The 18,065-nt window shown below is 34.0% G+C and overlaps 1 protein-coding gene across 1 annotated transcript; it reads right to left on the bottom strand.

The window, feature by feature from the left end:
• Positions 1–2,038: 2,038 nt before the first annotated feature.
• On the bottom strand, positions 2,039–2,971 carry LOC100918396 (olfactory receptor 10X1-like). The gene has a single exon (XM_003770703.2). It carries the CDS (start codon positions 2,969–2,971, stop codon positions 2,039–2,041), a length of 933 nt encoding a protein of 310 aa, XP_003770751.2.
• Between the last annotated feature and the right edge of the window lie 15,094 nt (positions 2,972–18,065).

Raw genomic sequence — 18,065 nt, 5'->3', positions numbered from 1 at the left:
AAACAGAACACACAAAAGGGATTGTATGGGCTAAAAGGTATAAGTAGATGGTGCCTCAGAATCAGAAACTGTGTGTAGCTACTCCTCTCTGTGACAGACTTGTGACCAAGTTCCAGGGGTATAGGAACTAAATTGATTACTGAGCAATTTGGGTATTAACAATAACAACAATAACAAAAACAAAACATGGGAGCATCTTGGAAATCTGGAAACCAAAGTGGAAGCCAAAAAAAAAAAAAGGAGAATTCTCATTGACATGAAGAAGGCCTGATCTGTTATGAGTGGGAGTCCAATAAGAAAGAACAAATGAAAAAATCAAGAAGCAACTTCTATAACTAATACTGGGAAATTAATATTATGGGACTTTATGGGACAGTAGAGCTTTCCCTTTCACTTATATGGTATGAAATATTATTTAATTTAGTAACAGTGTCTAAGTTTCAGTTCAAGTTGACACTTATTAGAAAGCAAATCATTCGTTATCTGTGGATCTTTTACTCTTCCCCTGGTTGGGCTTACTCTAGGCTAATGTCCTAGAAGCTTAGGTTCAGTATTGGAACAAAATGAGACATTTGTAGGTCATTCTTCAGTTCACAAAAAGAGATTTCATTAGTCATTGTCAGAGTTTATTCAGCAAGAGTAGACATTGAGAACACTTTGAGAGATCTCAGTCAAATTAACTTCTTAAATTGAGTTGTCCATCTTTGCCCATCAATCAATAGAAAGTTGAAGTTCTTCATAGATGGTCTGTAATAATGCATTGAAGAATTGATGCCAATAGTCCAGGGGTGGTCAAACTACGCCCCCTGGGCCAGATGCAGCAGCTGAGGATGATTATCCCCCTCACCCAGGGCTATGAAGTTTCTTTATTTAAAGGCCCACAAAGCAAAGTTTTTGTTTTTACTATAGTCCGGCCCTTAAACAGTTTGAGGGACAGTGAACTGGTCCCCTATTTTAAAAGTTTGAGGATCTCTGGAAGCCTTTAGTACTCTGAATCAAACAATTCTAGAGGATGGTTTTGATATCTTTTAAGAAAAAAAAAACTTAGTCCAACTTGAACAGGGAAAAGGGAGGAGCTATTGCTCTTATACAATTACTCTTTTTGAGAGGGATATTGGCAGGAATTTGGTAAATCTTAAAGTGCTATTAAAATAACATTTGTCATTCGTTCTTTATTAATAAAACTTTATTTTACCACATGATCAGACCTTTATTAAGGTCTTTAATAAAAAAAAGTCTTTAAATGAATATACACACATTGATGAAAACATACTAGAGTCATACCATCCTGATTCAGAGGTAATTACTGATTACCTTAATGAGACTAATTCAGGGATCTCAGGAAAGCTGCTGTTCTCTCCTGTTATGTTATAAGCTGAAAATGAAATCCTACCATAAAAATCATTGAGTTAATTAAATATTGCCCTCTTTTGTCTTGTTTTAAAATACAAACACTTCAAAAAGAGTCAAACATAAATCACCAATAAATTAGTATGACTAGGTTTGCTAGAACTGGGGGTTGGGACTGATGTCATAACATCAAGGGTATAGTTCTAAAAGAAAGTGGACATCAAAATAGGAGATGGCACTGTGTTCCAAAGTATGTCTTCCAAAGGAGGCTTGAGCTATTTCACAATTGAGTTGAAGATTTGCTCTGCATAACTTTCTCATTCTCAGCCTTACTCTTAATATCATCAAACACTGATCTGCCACATCACAGAGACTACTTTGTTTTTTTTCCCCCTGCATATCACTTCTACTCATCCTGCCAATAGCACATTGTAAATGCCCACAGGTGACTGGAATCATTCTCCATTGCCTTGATGTATATCTCTACCAATAGTCAATAGGAGGTAGAGGTTTCATGACTACAAAAATAGGAAAACCTCCTTTAAGTATGCTGGACACATTTATGCAATTCCTACCATCTCAGAAACTGTTGTTCCCTTCCTCATTTTTAGGGAAAAGGAAAAATTCTGGCAATAAGAAAATGATTCAGTGGTTCTGAATGTTTATTGCAAATCGTAGCTACTCAAAATCATTTGGTTAAGGCAACTTTCTTGTCTAGTACTCTCTTCAGAGAATTCTTCATGTCCTTGTTTCTCAGGGTGAAAATGATAGGGCTGAGAAAGGGTGTGACAACAGTGTAGGGGATAGTTATCAGGGAATCATCTCCCTCTTGTGCCTCTGGCTTTAAGTAAACTATGGCAGCAAATCCAAAGTGAATGATGACTACAGTAAGGTGAGAGGCACAAGTAGAGAAAGCCTTTTTTCTCCCCTCAGCTGAGGGGATCTTGAGTACTGTAGAGAGAATGAACACATATGTAAGAATAATAAATAGGAATGTCCCCAGCAAACCAGACTCTGAAATAACTGTGACAATAATTTCTTTGAGGTAACTATTTAGACAGGACAATTTGGTCACTGCTCTCATGTGGCAGAAGAATTGTTTGATAAGATTGGGGCCACAGAAGGATCCCCAAAATATCAGTGTTGTTTCTGTTGAGGAAACAAAGAATCCACCAATCCAAGCTGAAGCCACAAGTTGCCCACATGCTTTGTTGGTCATGAGTGTGGGGTAGCGCAGGGGATGACAGATGGCCAGGAACCGATCAAAGCCCATCACTGTAAGGATAATACAGTTGGTGCCACCAAGTCCAAGGAAGAAAAACATCTGGAGGGCACAACCTGGGATAGAAATGCTTCTATTCTTGGCCAACAGGTCTATCAGCATTTTGGGGATTATGGCTAATGTATAGCAGGTTTCAGAGAAGGAAAGGGCAGCAAGAAAGAGGTACATGGGAATATGGAGGGCATGGTCCACCCACGTGAGGGCCATGATGACCAAGTTGCCAGTGAGGGTAAGAAGGTAGACAAAGAAGAAGCAAACAAATAGGACAATTTGCCATTCTAGGTAAGCTGAGAATCCAAAGAAGATGAATTCTTCTAGGAAAGTCTGATTGATCCTCATTGTTCTGAATTTAAAAAATTGAAAAATATACTCAGTAAGTTTCATATATCACTAACTCTCCATTATTTACAGTTTCATGGATGAAATCATACATCATACATAAATCTAGAATTGATTGAAGAGGTCATTTATCTTTTTCTTTCTTTTTTTTTCAAAAGACAAAATAATACCCAGAAGAACTTGTCTCCTCAATTCATATATATAGAGGCAGGATTTGAAATCGGGTCCTCTGCCACAATCTAATACTCTTTTAATGCTACCAAAGAATATTTCTTCATATTTAAAACATAGTATATACAATTCTGTAATCATTACATTGGATGTATTTTTCTGGACAAATCATTTTTTGCTCAGGCAAAATTTCATGCCCTTAGATGATGGTGAATTTTATTCTCTTGGCAGGAATTGACAGAGTTTAAATAAGAAAGAAAGTATTCTGGATTTTCTGGGGGACAGAAGAAAGCAAGATTTTGAATTAAATACTAGCTACAAAACTCCCTTTTCACTTCTACCATAAACAAGGATCTTTATTTCAAAGAGAGTACATGATCCTGACCCAGTATCTAATGTATTTCAGATACTGAATCAATATTGGTTGAATAAATCATTGGTGAGTTGAATGGGAAGTAACATTCTTAATTTCCATTCTACATTCAAAGAATAATTTTGGAAAATGACTTGGAAAAGTCATGACAATATAAAAATTTATCAATTCAGATTGAAATGGCATCCATTTAGAAAGAGAAAAGTAAAAAAAAATCAATGTCCCATTTATTATGAGGAAAAAAGGAGATAGAAAGAAGAAATATAGAAAGGATCTCTCTAGATTTTTTAGGTTGGAAATTCATTAAAAGGTTTGATCTTTTGTTCAGTCATTAATTTATTCCATTTAGTTAGCACCTCCTATGCACAAATTACTGTGGTTAGAGTTGTAGATAATACAAAGAGATAGAAGCCATCCTGCAGGATTTTATAGCCTTGTGAAGCTACTAGGACATACTTACATATCACACATCTATGATACTACTTCCTTGGGAAGTGCTATTCTGGTTAACAAGAACCCATCACAGACTGAACTTATTCACTCCAGCTATTTTCACCCTGTTGCCTTGTTCTCTTACTATTCTTCCTTGCTTTCTTGAAAACTATATCAGATCAACACAACCATTGCATCTGGAAAGGGGTTATCAATTAACTGCCCTGTTGTTTCACTCACCTTTCCTATGATCAAAATACCCTTCCCAATTCAGCATTCCTCTATGTATTGTATTATATATTAGGAGATAAGACCCTTGTGGACAGAGATTTTTCTTGCTTTCCCATTTTACCTTTTGTTTAAACTATTTTCATACTTTGTACATATGGCACATGTTAATTCATCCATTGTGTCACATAAATTGTGAAATTTATAAGAATAAATTTCTTATGAATTAATTTTTAGGGGTTAGAGGAGAGAGGGTGATATCTACATTGTAGAGTTAAAATTATTTGGCTTAGTATCATAATACTTGAATTTAAGTCATGCCTCTGGGTCTTGAGATTTCCTTGTCTTTAAAATAAGAAAATAGTACTAAATGAATCTTAGAGGTAGAGGGGACCTCAGAAGCTATCCAATACAATGCAAAACTGAATTAGATGGCCTTTTACAATATGAGTCTCTTCAAAAACCTCTAGTAGGCATTAGGAAATTACTACCTTCTAAGGAAGCCCATTTCACCTTTGAAAGTCTTTAACAGGCAATAAGTAAGACTTTCATTCTTTTCACTCAACTCTTCAGCTTCCACCAATGCATACTGGTTTAGGCTTCAGGGACCAAGAAGAAAAAGTCTAATCCCTCTACATTAAATAACCCTTTATTCTCACATATGAAGGCAATTCTCGTGATCTTTTTGTTCATTCACTTTCTTTAAGGTGTTTTTCAAAATCTCCAATTATTTTAACTGATCCTTAAAGTAATAATAATAAAGGCTTTTAACTACTTACTATGTGCCAGGCACTGTATAGTGCCTATACAGACATTATCTCATTTGATCTTTACAACCCTTTGACACAGCTACTATTATCATCCCCATTTTTTATAGTTGAGGAACCTGAGAGTGACAGAGATCCTAGGAATTGCAGCTAGTGTCTGGTTGGATTTGAAGTTAAGTCTTTCTGACTCCAGGCTCAATGCTCTATTCACTGCACCACTTAGCAACCATTATCTTTGAACAATATGGTATCCCCCGTTATCAACCTGATTGTCTTTGTCTGGACACTCTGGTGTTTGTCAATTTTTTCCCTAAAATATAGGGTTTAGTACTAAACAAAAAAGTAAAAGTATCTGACTAGAACAAGGATAGAATGTTTATCACTTACTTCATTAGTCAAGTCAATAAACATTTATTAAGACATTGTGTGCTTAGCAGTAGAAAGAGAAAGAGAGAGAAAGGCAGAGATAGAGATAGAGACAGAGATAGACAGATAAAGATGCACACACATGAGGGGTGTGAGGGAGAAAGAGAGAGAGAGAAGGAAGAAAGAAGGGAGGTAGGGAAGAAGAGAGAGAAGAAAGAAACAGAGAGGAAAGGCAGACAGAGACAGAGAGAAAGAGAGAGACACACACACACACACAGAGAAAGGGAGACAGAGAAAGAGAGATACAGAGACAGAGAAAGACAGAGAGAAATGGTCCCTCACTTCAAGGATCTTACAATCTAATGGGAGAGGCAATTCATGAAGAACTACATGCAAATGATATATACAAGAAAAAATGAAGATAATCTCAGAGGTAAGGCACTTACTTAGTGACTAGAGTTGAAAAGATCTGCATTGAAATCTAGTTTCAGATAGTTACTATGTTACTTATTTCAGTTTCCTTGTTCATAAAATGGGTATAAAAATATAGACTTCCCAATATTATTAGGATTAAAAGGAAAAAGTAGGATATTTATTATGTTTTTTGCAAAACTTAAAGCACTACATAAATGAAAACTATTGTTTTTCTCAGATCTTTTCAACTGTAGTCACTAAGTAAGTGCCTTACCTCTGAGATATCTTCATTTTTTCTTGTATATATCATTTGCATGTAGTTCTTCATGAATTGCCTCTCCCATTAGATTGTAAGATCCTTGAAGTGAGGGACCATTTCTCTCTGTCTTTCTCTGATAGTTACTATGTTACTTATTTCAGTTTCCTTGTCCATAAAATGGGTATAAAAATATAGACTTCCCAATATTATTAGGATTAAAAGGATAAAGTAGGATATTTATTATGTTCTTGCAAAACTTAAAGCACTACATAAATGATAACTATTGTTTTTCTCAATAGTATTTTATTTTTTCAGATACCTGTAAATTTAGTGTTCAACATTCAATTTTGTAAGATTTTTAATGTTTTTCTCCTCTTGTTTACCTCTTCCTTCCCCAAGACAGCAAGAAAACTGATATAGGTTATTCAAGTACAATCATTTTAAACACATTTTCATATTCATCATGATGTACAAGAAAAATCAGATCAAAAGAGGAAAGAAAAAACAGGAGAAAAAAAGGCAAACCCAAAAAAGTTTGAAAATATTATATTTTAACTCACTTTCAGTATCCATAATTCACTATTTGAATAGAGATGGCATTTTTTATCCTGAGTTCATTGGAATTGGTTTGGTTTACTACATTGCCAAGAAAAGTTAAATCTATCATTGTTGATCATTACATAATCTTACTTTATATGTACAATGTTGTCCTGGTTCTACTCACTTCATTCAGAATCATTTCATGGAAGTCTTTCAAAAATTTTCTGAAATCAGCCTGTTCATTATTTCTTATACCAAAATAATTTTCCATAACATTCATTTAGCATAATTTATTCATCCATCCCCCAACTGATAGGCATACACTCAGTTTCAAGTTCCTTGTTACTACAAAAAAACAAAAAACTGCTACAAAAATTTTAGCATGTATGGGACTTTTTACCTCTTTTATGATCTTTTTAGGATGCAGATCCAGAAGTGACATTGCAAGATCAAAAGATATGCACAGTTTTGTAGTCCCTTGAGCATAGGTACAAATTGCCCTCCAGAATTGTTGGATCATTTCACAACTCCATCAACAATGCATTAGCAGTTCAGTTTTCCCACATCCCCCGAACATTGATCATAATCTTTCCCTGTCATTTTAGAGAATCTGAGAGGTGTGATGTGATATGGCATAATTATCTTAATTTTTAATTCTCTAATCAATATAAATATAGAGCGTTTTACATGATTTTAAATAATTTTAATTTCTTCATCTAAAAATTTTCTGTTCACATCCTTTGACCATTTGTCAATTGGGGAATGACTTGTATTTTTATAAATTTGTCTCAGCCCTCTATATATTGAGGGCTTTATCAGAAACACCAACTGTAAAATAATTTCCCCAGCTCTCTGCTTCCCTTCCAAACTTGTTTGCTCAAAAACTTCTTGATTTAATGTAATTAAAATTATCCATGTTGCATTTCATAATGTTCTTTATTTCTTGTTTGGTCATAAATTCCTACCTTCTTCAAAACATTACAGATGGACTATATCTTGCTCTCCTAATTTGCTTATAGTATAACCCTTTATGTCTAAATCATGAACCCATTTCAATCTTATCTTGTGTTGATTTATGAATAGTTTCTGTTATATAATTTTCTAATTTTCCCAGAAATTTTTGTGAAACAGTTCTTGGAGTTTTTTAGATTTATCAAACAGCATATTACTACTCATTGGCTATTTTGTCTTGTGTATCTAATCTATTCCACTGATCCACCACTCAATTTCTTAGTCAATGCTGACTGGTTTTGATGACAGCTGTTTTATAATACAATTTTTGGTCTAGTATGACTAAGCCAAATGGTAGCTATTATTATTAATATTAAACAGGTGGGAAACACTTTCCCAGAAGATAGGATTTTAACGAAGACTTGAAGGAAACCAGGAAAGTCAGGAGCTATAGATAAGAAGAGAGAATTTCAGAGGTGGTGAAGGAACATCCTATAAAAATGCACAGAACTTGAAGGAGTCTTTCATGGGGAACAGAAAAGAAGTCAATGTCACTGAACCACTGAGTATATGGTGGGATTGGGGGCAAAGAGGAAAGTGTTAACAGCCCACTAAGGGGGGCATGTTATAAAGGCCTTTAAAAGGCTACAAGTGGAATTTATACTTGATCTTGGAGGCAATAGGAAACTATTGAAATTTACAGAATAGGGAGAGTAACATGGTTAAACCTATGCTTTGGGAGGATGATTTTGATTCAGTAAGTAAGTGGAGGTATGGAACTAAGGTATGGAAAGATTTGAGTCAGGGAAACCATTCAAAAGTATATTGCAATAGTTTAGGTGTGAGAAAATGAAGACCTATACTTTGGTAGTGACAGTGTCAAAAATAGAATAGGTCATATACTAGAAATATTTTAAATGCAAATTGGCAACAGATTGGATACTAAGGTGCTGGGAAGGGATGAGAGAAAATATAAAGACAAGAATTACACCTAGATTATCTAGGAGACTGGGAAAATGTTGCTTCTTTGATATTAATAAATAAGTTAGGAAGAGGGGAGAGCTTGTGGAGAAAGAGGATCAGTTTAATTTTGGACATGAGGAATTTAAATGTCTATGGGACATCCAATTTGTCATGTCCAATAGGCAGTCAGAGAAATGGAGGTCAGCAGAGTTGAATGCAGGACATGTATATCTGAGAATCATCAGCATAGAGATATCACTACATTTTTATTAACACCTTCCATAATATAATCAGAAGAAAAAACCTCAGTGGCCATCTTGTCTGACTTGTATGTAATTGAGAATTCTTCCAGGGATAGCTTTATCAAATAGTCATCTGGCTTCTGCTGGAAGATTTCTAGAGAAGAGATACCTAATATTTTTAAAAATTAATTTCCTTTTTTGTTTTACTGTAATATTTAAGAATTTTTCTTTATATTTAATTCTTATTCTCTTCTGTTCTCTTTTGCTTTGTTTTTGTTTTAGGATTTTTTTAATTTTTATTTTGGTTTGGTTTTGGCTGCATTTGTATCATGCCAACTGTAATGTCCTTTGTAAAAGATAAGTGTCTTGGGGCCAGAAAGATTTGGGTCAATTCCTCCTTTAGATATTAGCTGTCAGATCTTATGTAATCTTTCTAAGTCTCCTCTTCCTCTTATGTAAAAATGAGAGTATGGGATTCAATGGCTTCCAAAGGCCTTCCCATATAAGTCTAAATCTAGAATTCTATGGCCCTAAAGTTTCTAAGTTCCTTTTAGATAGCTTAGTTTTTCTTTATTTTTCTTTAAAAATGGAGATTGGAGGAAAGGAAAGATTGAAGAAGGAAAGAGTAGCAAGAAATTGAGAGTGGTATGTGGCATCATTTTAAAGAAAGAACAAGAAGGATCAAGACTGACACAGGAGATACAAAAGACCTTTAACCATTTTTTGAAAGGGGGTAAGCATTTATTAAGTACCTGCTATTTTTCAGCTATTGTGCAAAACACTTTACAAATATTATTTGATCCGTATAATAAGCCTACAGCATAAGTGCTATCATCACCTCCATTTTATAGTTGAGTAAACCCCCTTTTTGTAGGGTCTTATAAGTAGTCTTTATAGGGATTTGCACTCAAATTTTCCTGACTCCAGATCAGGCAATCTATCCACTACACAGCCTAGCTGCTTCTTTTAATTAAATGATGGTAAATAGAAAGCAGATGAGAAGGGGTTTAGGACTGAAAAGGTAGAAAGTGAATTGTGACAATGAGTATAAATGAAATCTTTGAGAAGCTTAGCAGTGAAAGTATGGAAAATATAGATTAATACTTCCAGAAGGCAGCAGAGTTGAGGATACAGTATGCTCTGTCTGTGAATCTGTGAATATGTTTCTCTCTTCTCACCCACCCTTCTTTCTTTGATGTGTGAGTTTTGAGCAAGTGTTTGAAAACAGAGGAGTTTAAGTTAGAAGAAGACTGAAGATGCAAAGAACTATTGATTATTGGAATATAGTTAAGGAGAAAGCTGGAAGTGAGGAACAGAGGAAATAGGACTATGAATTCAGAAAAAAGTGTTAGATTAAAAGCTGTGTGGTCTCATGCAAAGAGAACTGGTTTGAAAATTGGAAGACCTGAGTTTCAGTGCCAGGTTTACTATTTACCAACCCTGTGACAATTAACAAGTCATTCAGTGTGCTTGAATTCTAGTTTTCTCATCTGTAAAATGGGAATACTAATACTGATATTACCTGCATCTCAGGATTACTGGAAGAAAATCACTTGGTAAAAATTTTAATATAACATAAAAATATTGGTATTTGTGGCTAGGAAGGTCACTTCTTGCTTAGTAATTAACCTTTTCAAATAAGGAATGGAAACTGCAAAGGAGATTTGACCTCAAGATGTCACATAGAAAAAGCTCTTGGATCTCACTTACTTTATATTATTTGTGTTCTTTGAAGAAGTATGGTGACATAAATCAATATCAATATTGCATTTTGGGTCCAACATTATGTCTGTTTTAGGAAGCTGAGAGGATGAGTATCACTATCCTTACCTTTCTAACTATAATCCATTGAGTGCAAAAGGAAATTTTTCTTGGAGTGCCAAGAATAATGACTGGAAACAGCAGGTTGTTTTTGCTTTTTTGTTTGTTTGTTTGTTTGTTTGTTTTAAGTGTAAAAAGAAGAGAATCTTTGGCGTTAAAAAAAAAGTCATATGAATAATCAGCCCAGAAAGTAAGTCACCTCTAGAGAATGGAGAGATAACTATTGCAAAAAAGAAACTCTTGAAGTCATTACCTCAAATAGCCCCTTAGGATCTCTTGCCCAGAATCTGAGATGTTCATTTTCTCTTAGCAATTTTTAAACAGCTAATTGGAAAAGTATTAGATCAAAAAATTGATAGAAATTCTTTCTAAAGAAGTCAACAGAAAAATAAGACAACTACAATTAAGTTAAATGAAGCAAAAATAATAGATTCTGGGAAAGATAACAAATATTAAATTCTAATGTTTAAGTACTGGGATGGTAATATTTCAAAATTTTCTTGAAAAACATAATATTTGGCTGAAGTGATGATATGATATAATTAAATGGTAACATATCCCTGTACATTTTAAGAAGGAAAGTTGAATTTTTAAAAAGGCTTGTTTATACTAAAAATTTCATGTGACTCAGTCTTAACTTTCTTTTCTTTTGCATGATCTAATTGAAATAAGAATACTACAAAGTTATAAGATATAGATTCACATCCCATCTCTGATAAACATTAGCTATATGATCTTGAATAAATAATTTAATTTCTCTGAGTCTGTTTTCTCATATGAAAATTAAAGAGAATAAACAAGATGATTTCTCAGATTCTTGCATGCTGACATTTTGTGATTCTATTTCTTAACTACTAGTTCCCTTAGTTACTAGTTTATTAAAAAAAAAAAAGTATTCACAATGACTAGATCCTATAAGCTTTTCCTTTTGAGGAGTATGTATTAAGGAGAACTCTAACAGCTTTTTTAAAACAAGGCTTTTGCTTAAGATCCCCATTCTCCTTATTCTAATTAGTATATTCAGATGTTTTAATATTATAAGCATCTTTCTTTAGATTTTTGAATACTCTGCTAAGAAGCCCCTGAACCCCTGAACTAATTTAAGGTATGGGGGGGTCAGCTAATTTTGAACTGGTTTCTATAAAGTCCAGATGAAGCCCCAAATATTCCCATTTGTCTCCTTGACACTAAATGAGAGTATGCTTGAGTGAGCCTGTCCCACTATATTTGTATTGTCTGTCCTTCATTGTTGAAGAGGACTATGACAACAGGGAGGTGATAAGTGGAACAAGGCTGTGCCTCACTTTTCCCTCCAGAGCCATCTAGGTCCTGTGGCAACATATACATCAAGACAACTGGAGATACTCTGGATGAAATGGGAGTCTTTGGGCCTTTTTAAGCTAAGGTCTTTACTAACAGAAGTTATTTAGTTTTCATTCTCAAAGAGAAATAAGGCACAAACAGGGCAACCAAATAGTTAAACTCACTATATGGAACTCACAAGCACTCTCAATAGCCACACATTTCTGAGCTATACTATCCAATGCTGTAGTGTTTCAGTTCTGGATTCGTGTACAGGAAAATCTGGGTTTAAATCTTGCTTTTAACACTTTCTATGTGACTATGCTCAAATCATTTAAACTCTGTAAATCTCAATTTCTTCATTTGTAAAATGGAGATAATAATAGCATCTCCCTTCTCCCACAAGGCAATCGTGATGACCAAATATGATAATTTGCATACATAGGAAGTCCTTTTCACCTTTACATTTTCAAGGTTTATATCAACCTATTGAATTTAATTTGTACTTAAATCTAGCTTGTTGATTAAAATTCTTTGTAAACTTTAATGCCCCCATAGTTACCTACTATTATCTATATACTCTATAGTTTCAATCTAAATCTGAGAAAGCAGTTTAAAATAAACTTAGTTGAAAAGGTAAATATATCTCCCAAATTAATGAATAAAAAGGCACAACAAAGTTTATCAATAGTAAAGGACCTGGGATTTTGTTTTAGCTATAGTATGAAAACTACTAGCAATGTGAATCAAAGCTTGTATTCACTTGCAATTTTAGTCACATTAGGCACAATATGTATGATTTGAAGTCACATTTTAAAAGATTTCAAAACCCAGACTCTGTCCTCCATTCCACATTGCCTTATGTGGAGCTCACTCAAATAAAATTGTTGATTTATAGAATATAAACTAATTGAAATATTCATACCATAAGTCCCCTCTGTTATATTGCATATACAAGAGTTGACTATTACTTGAAATCTTCCAAAACATTTTTATAGAATCATAGATTTAGAATTTAACCACAGAGGCCATTTAGTACCAAATTTCTTTAAATTATGGGCTATCCATATGAAGTCACATAACTAAGTGTGAGTGTTTAAAAATACGATTCATTACCAGTAAATGTTTGATTTATATATCTATTTTATGTATGTGTGTATATATCTATATATGTATAGATAAATACATAGATAGATGGATAGACAGACAGATAGATAGATAGATAAACCTGGTATCATATAAAAATTTCTTGAGTGAAAAGGGATTGCTAGTATAAAAGTTTAAGAAGTTCTGTTGTAACCCATCCCTTTTGAGAGGGGGAAATGGAAATCTAGAAATTAGGTGACAGACTCATAAAGTAACCCATGTGAATTATTGCCTTCTTTTCCCAAATCCATTGGTCTTTTAACTGAAGCAGTTTTTCCCAACCTTTTCCAACCTGCTTCCTACCTGAGAAGACTTCCTGAAGAATCCAAAAGATTAGTTATTGATTAAATTCTCATTCCTGATGGTCATAACCAATATATCAAACTTACTAGATTTGGTTTAGGAAAGAAGACAAAAAACAAAAAACAAAAAACATAAGATGGTCACAGAGTTTGAAGTGTCTACACAGAGCCTATCCAGTGTAGCTTCTACTGTCTGCTAAATTAAAATAAGTGGGAATTAGAGTAGAACAGCATTTTCCTCCCAGCTGGAAAGTTCTTAACTGCTTATCAGTAAGAACTAATGTTCTTCAAACTCCAGAGGTGTGGGAGGGGAGATTGGAATGTCCCCAGAGCCATATTTCTTTTCTCATAAGAGATTGCCAAAGAAAAGAACTTTCTAGCCCAACTTTGTAATTTGCTCTCATTAATTCCAAAGTTGGTTTGTTTGTTTTTTTCCTTGCAGAATGTAACTTAGAGAATTCTATAGTGAAACTCTGGAGTATTGAACTCTCCATCTATCTTTCTTGGCCCACAAAAGATGTCTCCTACAATCCAGTTTGATGTCTCATGGGGACATTTTTCAATAAATGAGGAGCGAAAAGCAGGATTTTCATAAGCATTTTGTTTTTCTTTGCCTTAGACTTTCTTCTATCAGATCTCTATGGGCACTGTCTATTGCTCATGATACTGATAAGGTTAATTCATTGGGAATTTGGTTAATTCATTGATTTATAAGAACTGAGTACCTAGTCTGTTGCAGTTCATTGTGTTAATCACTGGGAAAACAAAAATATATAATATAATAAAATATGAATAATTAAATATCTGATCCTGTCTATAACAACAACAGCCAACATATTTATACAATGCCTAATATGTACCAGACACTATAAAAATGTTTTAAATTATCTCATTTGATTCTTATAAAAATTTAGGAAGTAGATGCTATTATTATCTCCATCTATCTATAGATAAAGAAAATGAATCAAACAGAGCTTAAGAGACTTGACCAGGGTCACACATCTAGTAAGTATATGAGACTCCATTTGAAGTCAATTTTTTTATTACTCTACACTTATGAATATTATGTCATATAGGAGACACAAGAATACTTCATTAAAAAATTTCAAGTAACAGCTGTAGGATGAAATCTAACATAATAGTTCATGAGTGCAAAATAAGGAAATAATCAGTCACTCCATTTGCAATATGCTAAGCACTGTGCTAAGTGTTGAGTATATAACTTACACTAAAGAAAAGAACATATATGAGAAAGATCCAGCGTGAGGCCAAATATGCAAAAGACAGACTTACCATTCTCTCCTACATATATAGTTAATAAGAATAAACATACATCAAAGATGATCATGTAGAAAAAGGATAAACTTCTTTGTGCTTATAATATTGTTCAATAAATATTCTATTTTAATTTTCACAATAATATACAAATGTTCAGAGAATGCAAAATCTTATGCTCTTTCTCACTTTTTTACTTTAACATTTTTAGAAAAAAATGCCACCTTAAAATCTCTGGAAGTGGAAAGGCTCCCATGCTTTTTATCCAAATAATAGAAGATTCTTTAAAATGTAATTATTAGTTATAAATTTATTTAATGATTATTATTAACAAGGGAGATATAAAATAAGGATCTGGAAAACATATCATGAAAGTAAACAGTAAGATTTAATGGTCCTGCAACAAGGGATGGTAAGTTGATGACTCTCCAGGCATTAAGAATCATTTCCACCCCACAGCAAGTGGAGTAGAGAGTTAGAGAACTGGGGAATGGACCCTGATGGTTTGAGTAGGTACTGGGAAGGACTTCTAAGGTTCTGATCAATGGAATGGAAATGAGTGAGGTACCATGTAAGAAAGAAGTAAAAAAAGAAAAGAAGAAAGTAGCAAAAGGCATGTGAATCTTAGAAGATGCAGAAGAGAGAAGTGAATTCACAGAAAAATGTCCTCATTTTTCTTTCTAACCATAGAAAATTATTATGGTGATAGAAAAGATCAAGATACAAACACAGAAGAGGACAGCAAAGTCAAAATATCTATGTGTATAAACCTAAAAAATGATCTCAAACCCAGAAAGAACTCATACACGAGTTTATAAAAGAGCTTTAAAAATCATATAAGAAAGGTAGAAGAGGAGGCAGAGCCAGAATGATGGAAAGAATCCAGGAAATTGTCTGAAATCACACCAGTTTCTCTTTGAAACAACAATAAATCAAGTTTATAAACAGTTTCTGAAGTGACAGAAATTACAAAAAGAGGGAAACAATTTTCCCACTTCAGATAACTTAGAAGGATCTCAGGAAAGGTTTGACTCAATTGTCCTCAAAAGGGGAGTGCAGCTCAGCTCATAGACCTGTCTGGATAAGCTAGTAGAAGGCCCTTACCCATAGCACTTAAGGCCCCAGGGCTCAAAGCCAATGACTCAAATTTTTTGTCCTCCACAGCACAAGAAGCTTGAGAGAGTGTTCCCTGTGCCCTGGGAGCAGAGCTCAACTTTAAAAGTCACAAAACTGGCAAAAAAGTGAGCAAGAAACAAAAAAGAACATTGACCATAGAATGTTACTGTGGTGACAAGGAAGATCAAAACACCAATTCAGAAGAGAAAAAAAATTCTACAAGCAAAATCTTAAAGGATGATGTGAATTTGTCTCAAGATCAAAAAATCATTTTGGAAGAGCTCAAAAAGCATTTTAAGTCAAACAAGACAGATAAAAGAAAAATTGGGGAAATAATGAAAGATGTGTGAATCAACATCTTACAAAAAGAAGGAGAAAATTTGACCAAAAAAAACCCCAGTTCTTTAAAAGATAATTCAAGAAAAGTATTTCTTAAAAATTAAAATTTGGAGACAGCTAGGTAGTGTAATGTATAGAGCACCAACCCTGAAGTCAGGAGGACCTGAGTTCAAATCTGGCCTCAGATACTTAACACTTCCGAGCTGTATGACCATGAGCAAGTCACTTAACCCCAATTGCCTCAGGAAAAAGGAAAAACAAATTGGGCAAATGAAAGCTAATAACTCTGAGACATCAAGAATCAATCAAATAAAAATAATTAAAAAACAGTAAAAATAATGAAAAGTTGCAAAATACCTCATTGGTAAAACAATTGATATGAAAAATAGTTTCAAGAGAGACAATTCAAGATTTATTGGACTGCCTGAAAAAATATGATAAAAAAAGAAGCCTGGACAGCAACTTTTAAGAAATTGTCAAGGGAAACTGTTCTGGTATTATAGAACCAGAGGGCAAAATGTTGATGAAAAGATTCCACTGGAAATTGGGTGAATGCCCATCAGGTAGGGAATGGCTGAATAAGTTGTGATATGTGGATTAATGGAATATTATTGTTCTATAAGGAACAATTGGTAGGCTGATTTCAGAAAGTCCAGAAGAGACTTACGGGAACTTATGCTGAGCGAAAGGAGTAGAACTAAGAGAATACAGTAACAACATGATTTTGTGATGATCAACTTTTGAAAGACTTAGTTCTTTTCATCAATGAGCTGATTCAAGGCAATTCCAATACACTTGGGGTAGAAAGTGCCATACACATCCCTAGGGACAACTATGAAGGCTGAATGTGGATCAAAGTATAGCATTTTCACCTTTTTGTTTTTTGTTTATTTTTTTCTTTATACTGATTTTCACCCTTTAATCTCATTTTTCTTGCCTAATATGATGGATATGGAATATGTTTAAAAAATTGTACCAGTTTAACTTATATTGGATTGCTTAGTGTCTAGGGGAAGCGGGGGAGAGACAGAAAAGAAGAAAAAAAAATTTGGACCACAAAGTTTTGCAAAGATGAATGTTGAAAACTATCTTTGCATGTATTTGGAAAAAATAAAATTCTGTTGGAAGAAAAAAAAAGATTACACTGATCACTTCTTAAAAGAGAGTTTATAATGAAAACTCTAAGTAATATTATTACAGAATTATCACATCAAGGAGAAAATCCTGCAAGCAGCAAGAAAAAAAATTCAAATGTTGAAGAGCCATAATCAGGATTACTCAGAACTTAAAAGTTTAAAAAATAAGAGAGCCTGGAATATGATATTGGCAAAGGAAATTGGACTATAAGGAAGAATCAATTATTTAGCAAAATTGAGCATAACCTTTCAGGGGAAAAGATGGAAATTCAATTAAATTGGGGAATTTTAATTATTTCTGATGAAAAGATCAGGCTGAACAGAAAATGTACATGTGGTTTAGAGCTTCAGTCAATCAGTCAGTCAGTTCAGGAGATTGACAAGCTAGAGACTGCAGTCAGGCAGAACAAAGGATTTGGAAGAGTAGAACCAAGATTCCAAGGGAGCTGTAGGCAACAAAGGACAAGCTTTAAGAGATCTTGGAACCAAGGAGGGACAGAGGCCTCTAAGAAAGCTAACCGGGCCCAAGGAAAGAGACAAGACTTGGAAGGAGAAAATAAACATTTGGATTTTATCAGCTGGCTGTATTTGAGGTGATTATTACTCTGAACTGAAAGTAAGGCTGCCTCCAGAAGCCTCCCCAAGAAACCTGCTCCACAGAGAATGATCATATTTTAGAAAAGAAAAAAAAAAGAACACCACAGTAATCATAATAAGCTTTAATGATTTGTTAAATTATTAGTCAGGCTAATTTTAGCTTTTTTTGCCATTAAAATGACTGCAACCCCTGGGAGGGCTGTACTACTACAAGAAATGGCTCATAAAATAAGTGGAGCAATTATGTATTTGCTACCACACACTATTCATTTCTTACCATCTCCCCTCTCAAATTCCCTTATAGGTCCTTTTTGAGCCAAATCACATCAAGGAAGTTTGATTAATGTAGTATAG

The sequence above is a fragment of the Sarcophilus harrisii genome, chromosome 4, assembly GCF_902635505.1.
Source record: "Sarcophilus harrisii chromosome 4, mSarHar1.11, whole genome shotgun sequence".
Lineage (NCBI taxonomy): Eukaryota > Metazoa > Chordata > Mammalia > Dasyuromorphia > Dasyuridae > Sarcophilus > Sarcophilus harrisii.
Note: the sequence above shows the minus strand (reverse complement) of the source record. Positions and strands in the feature narration are given on the sequence as shown.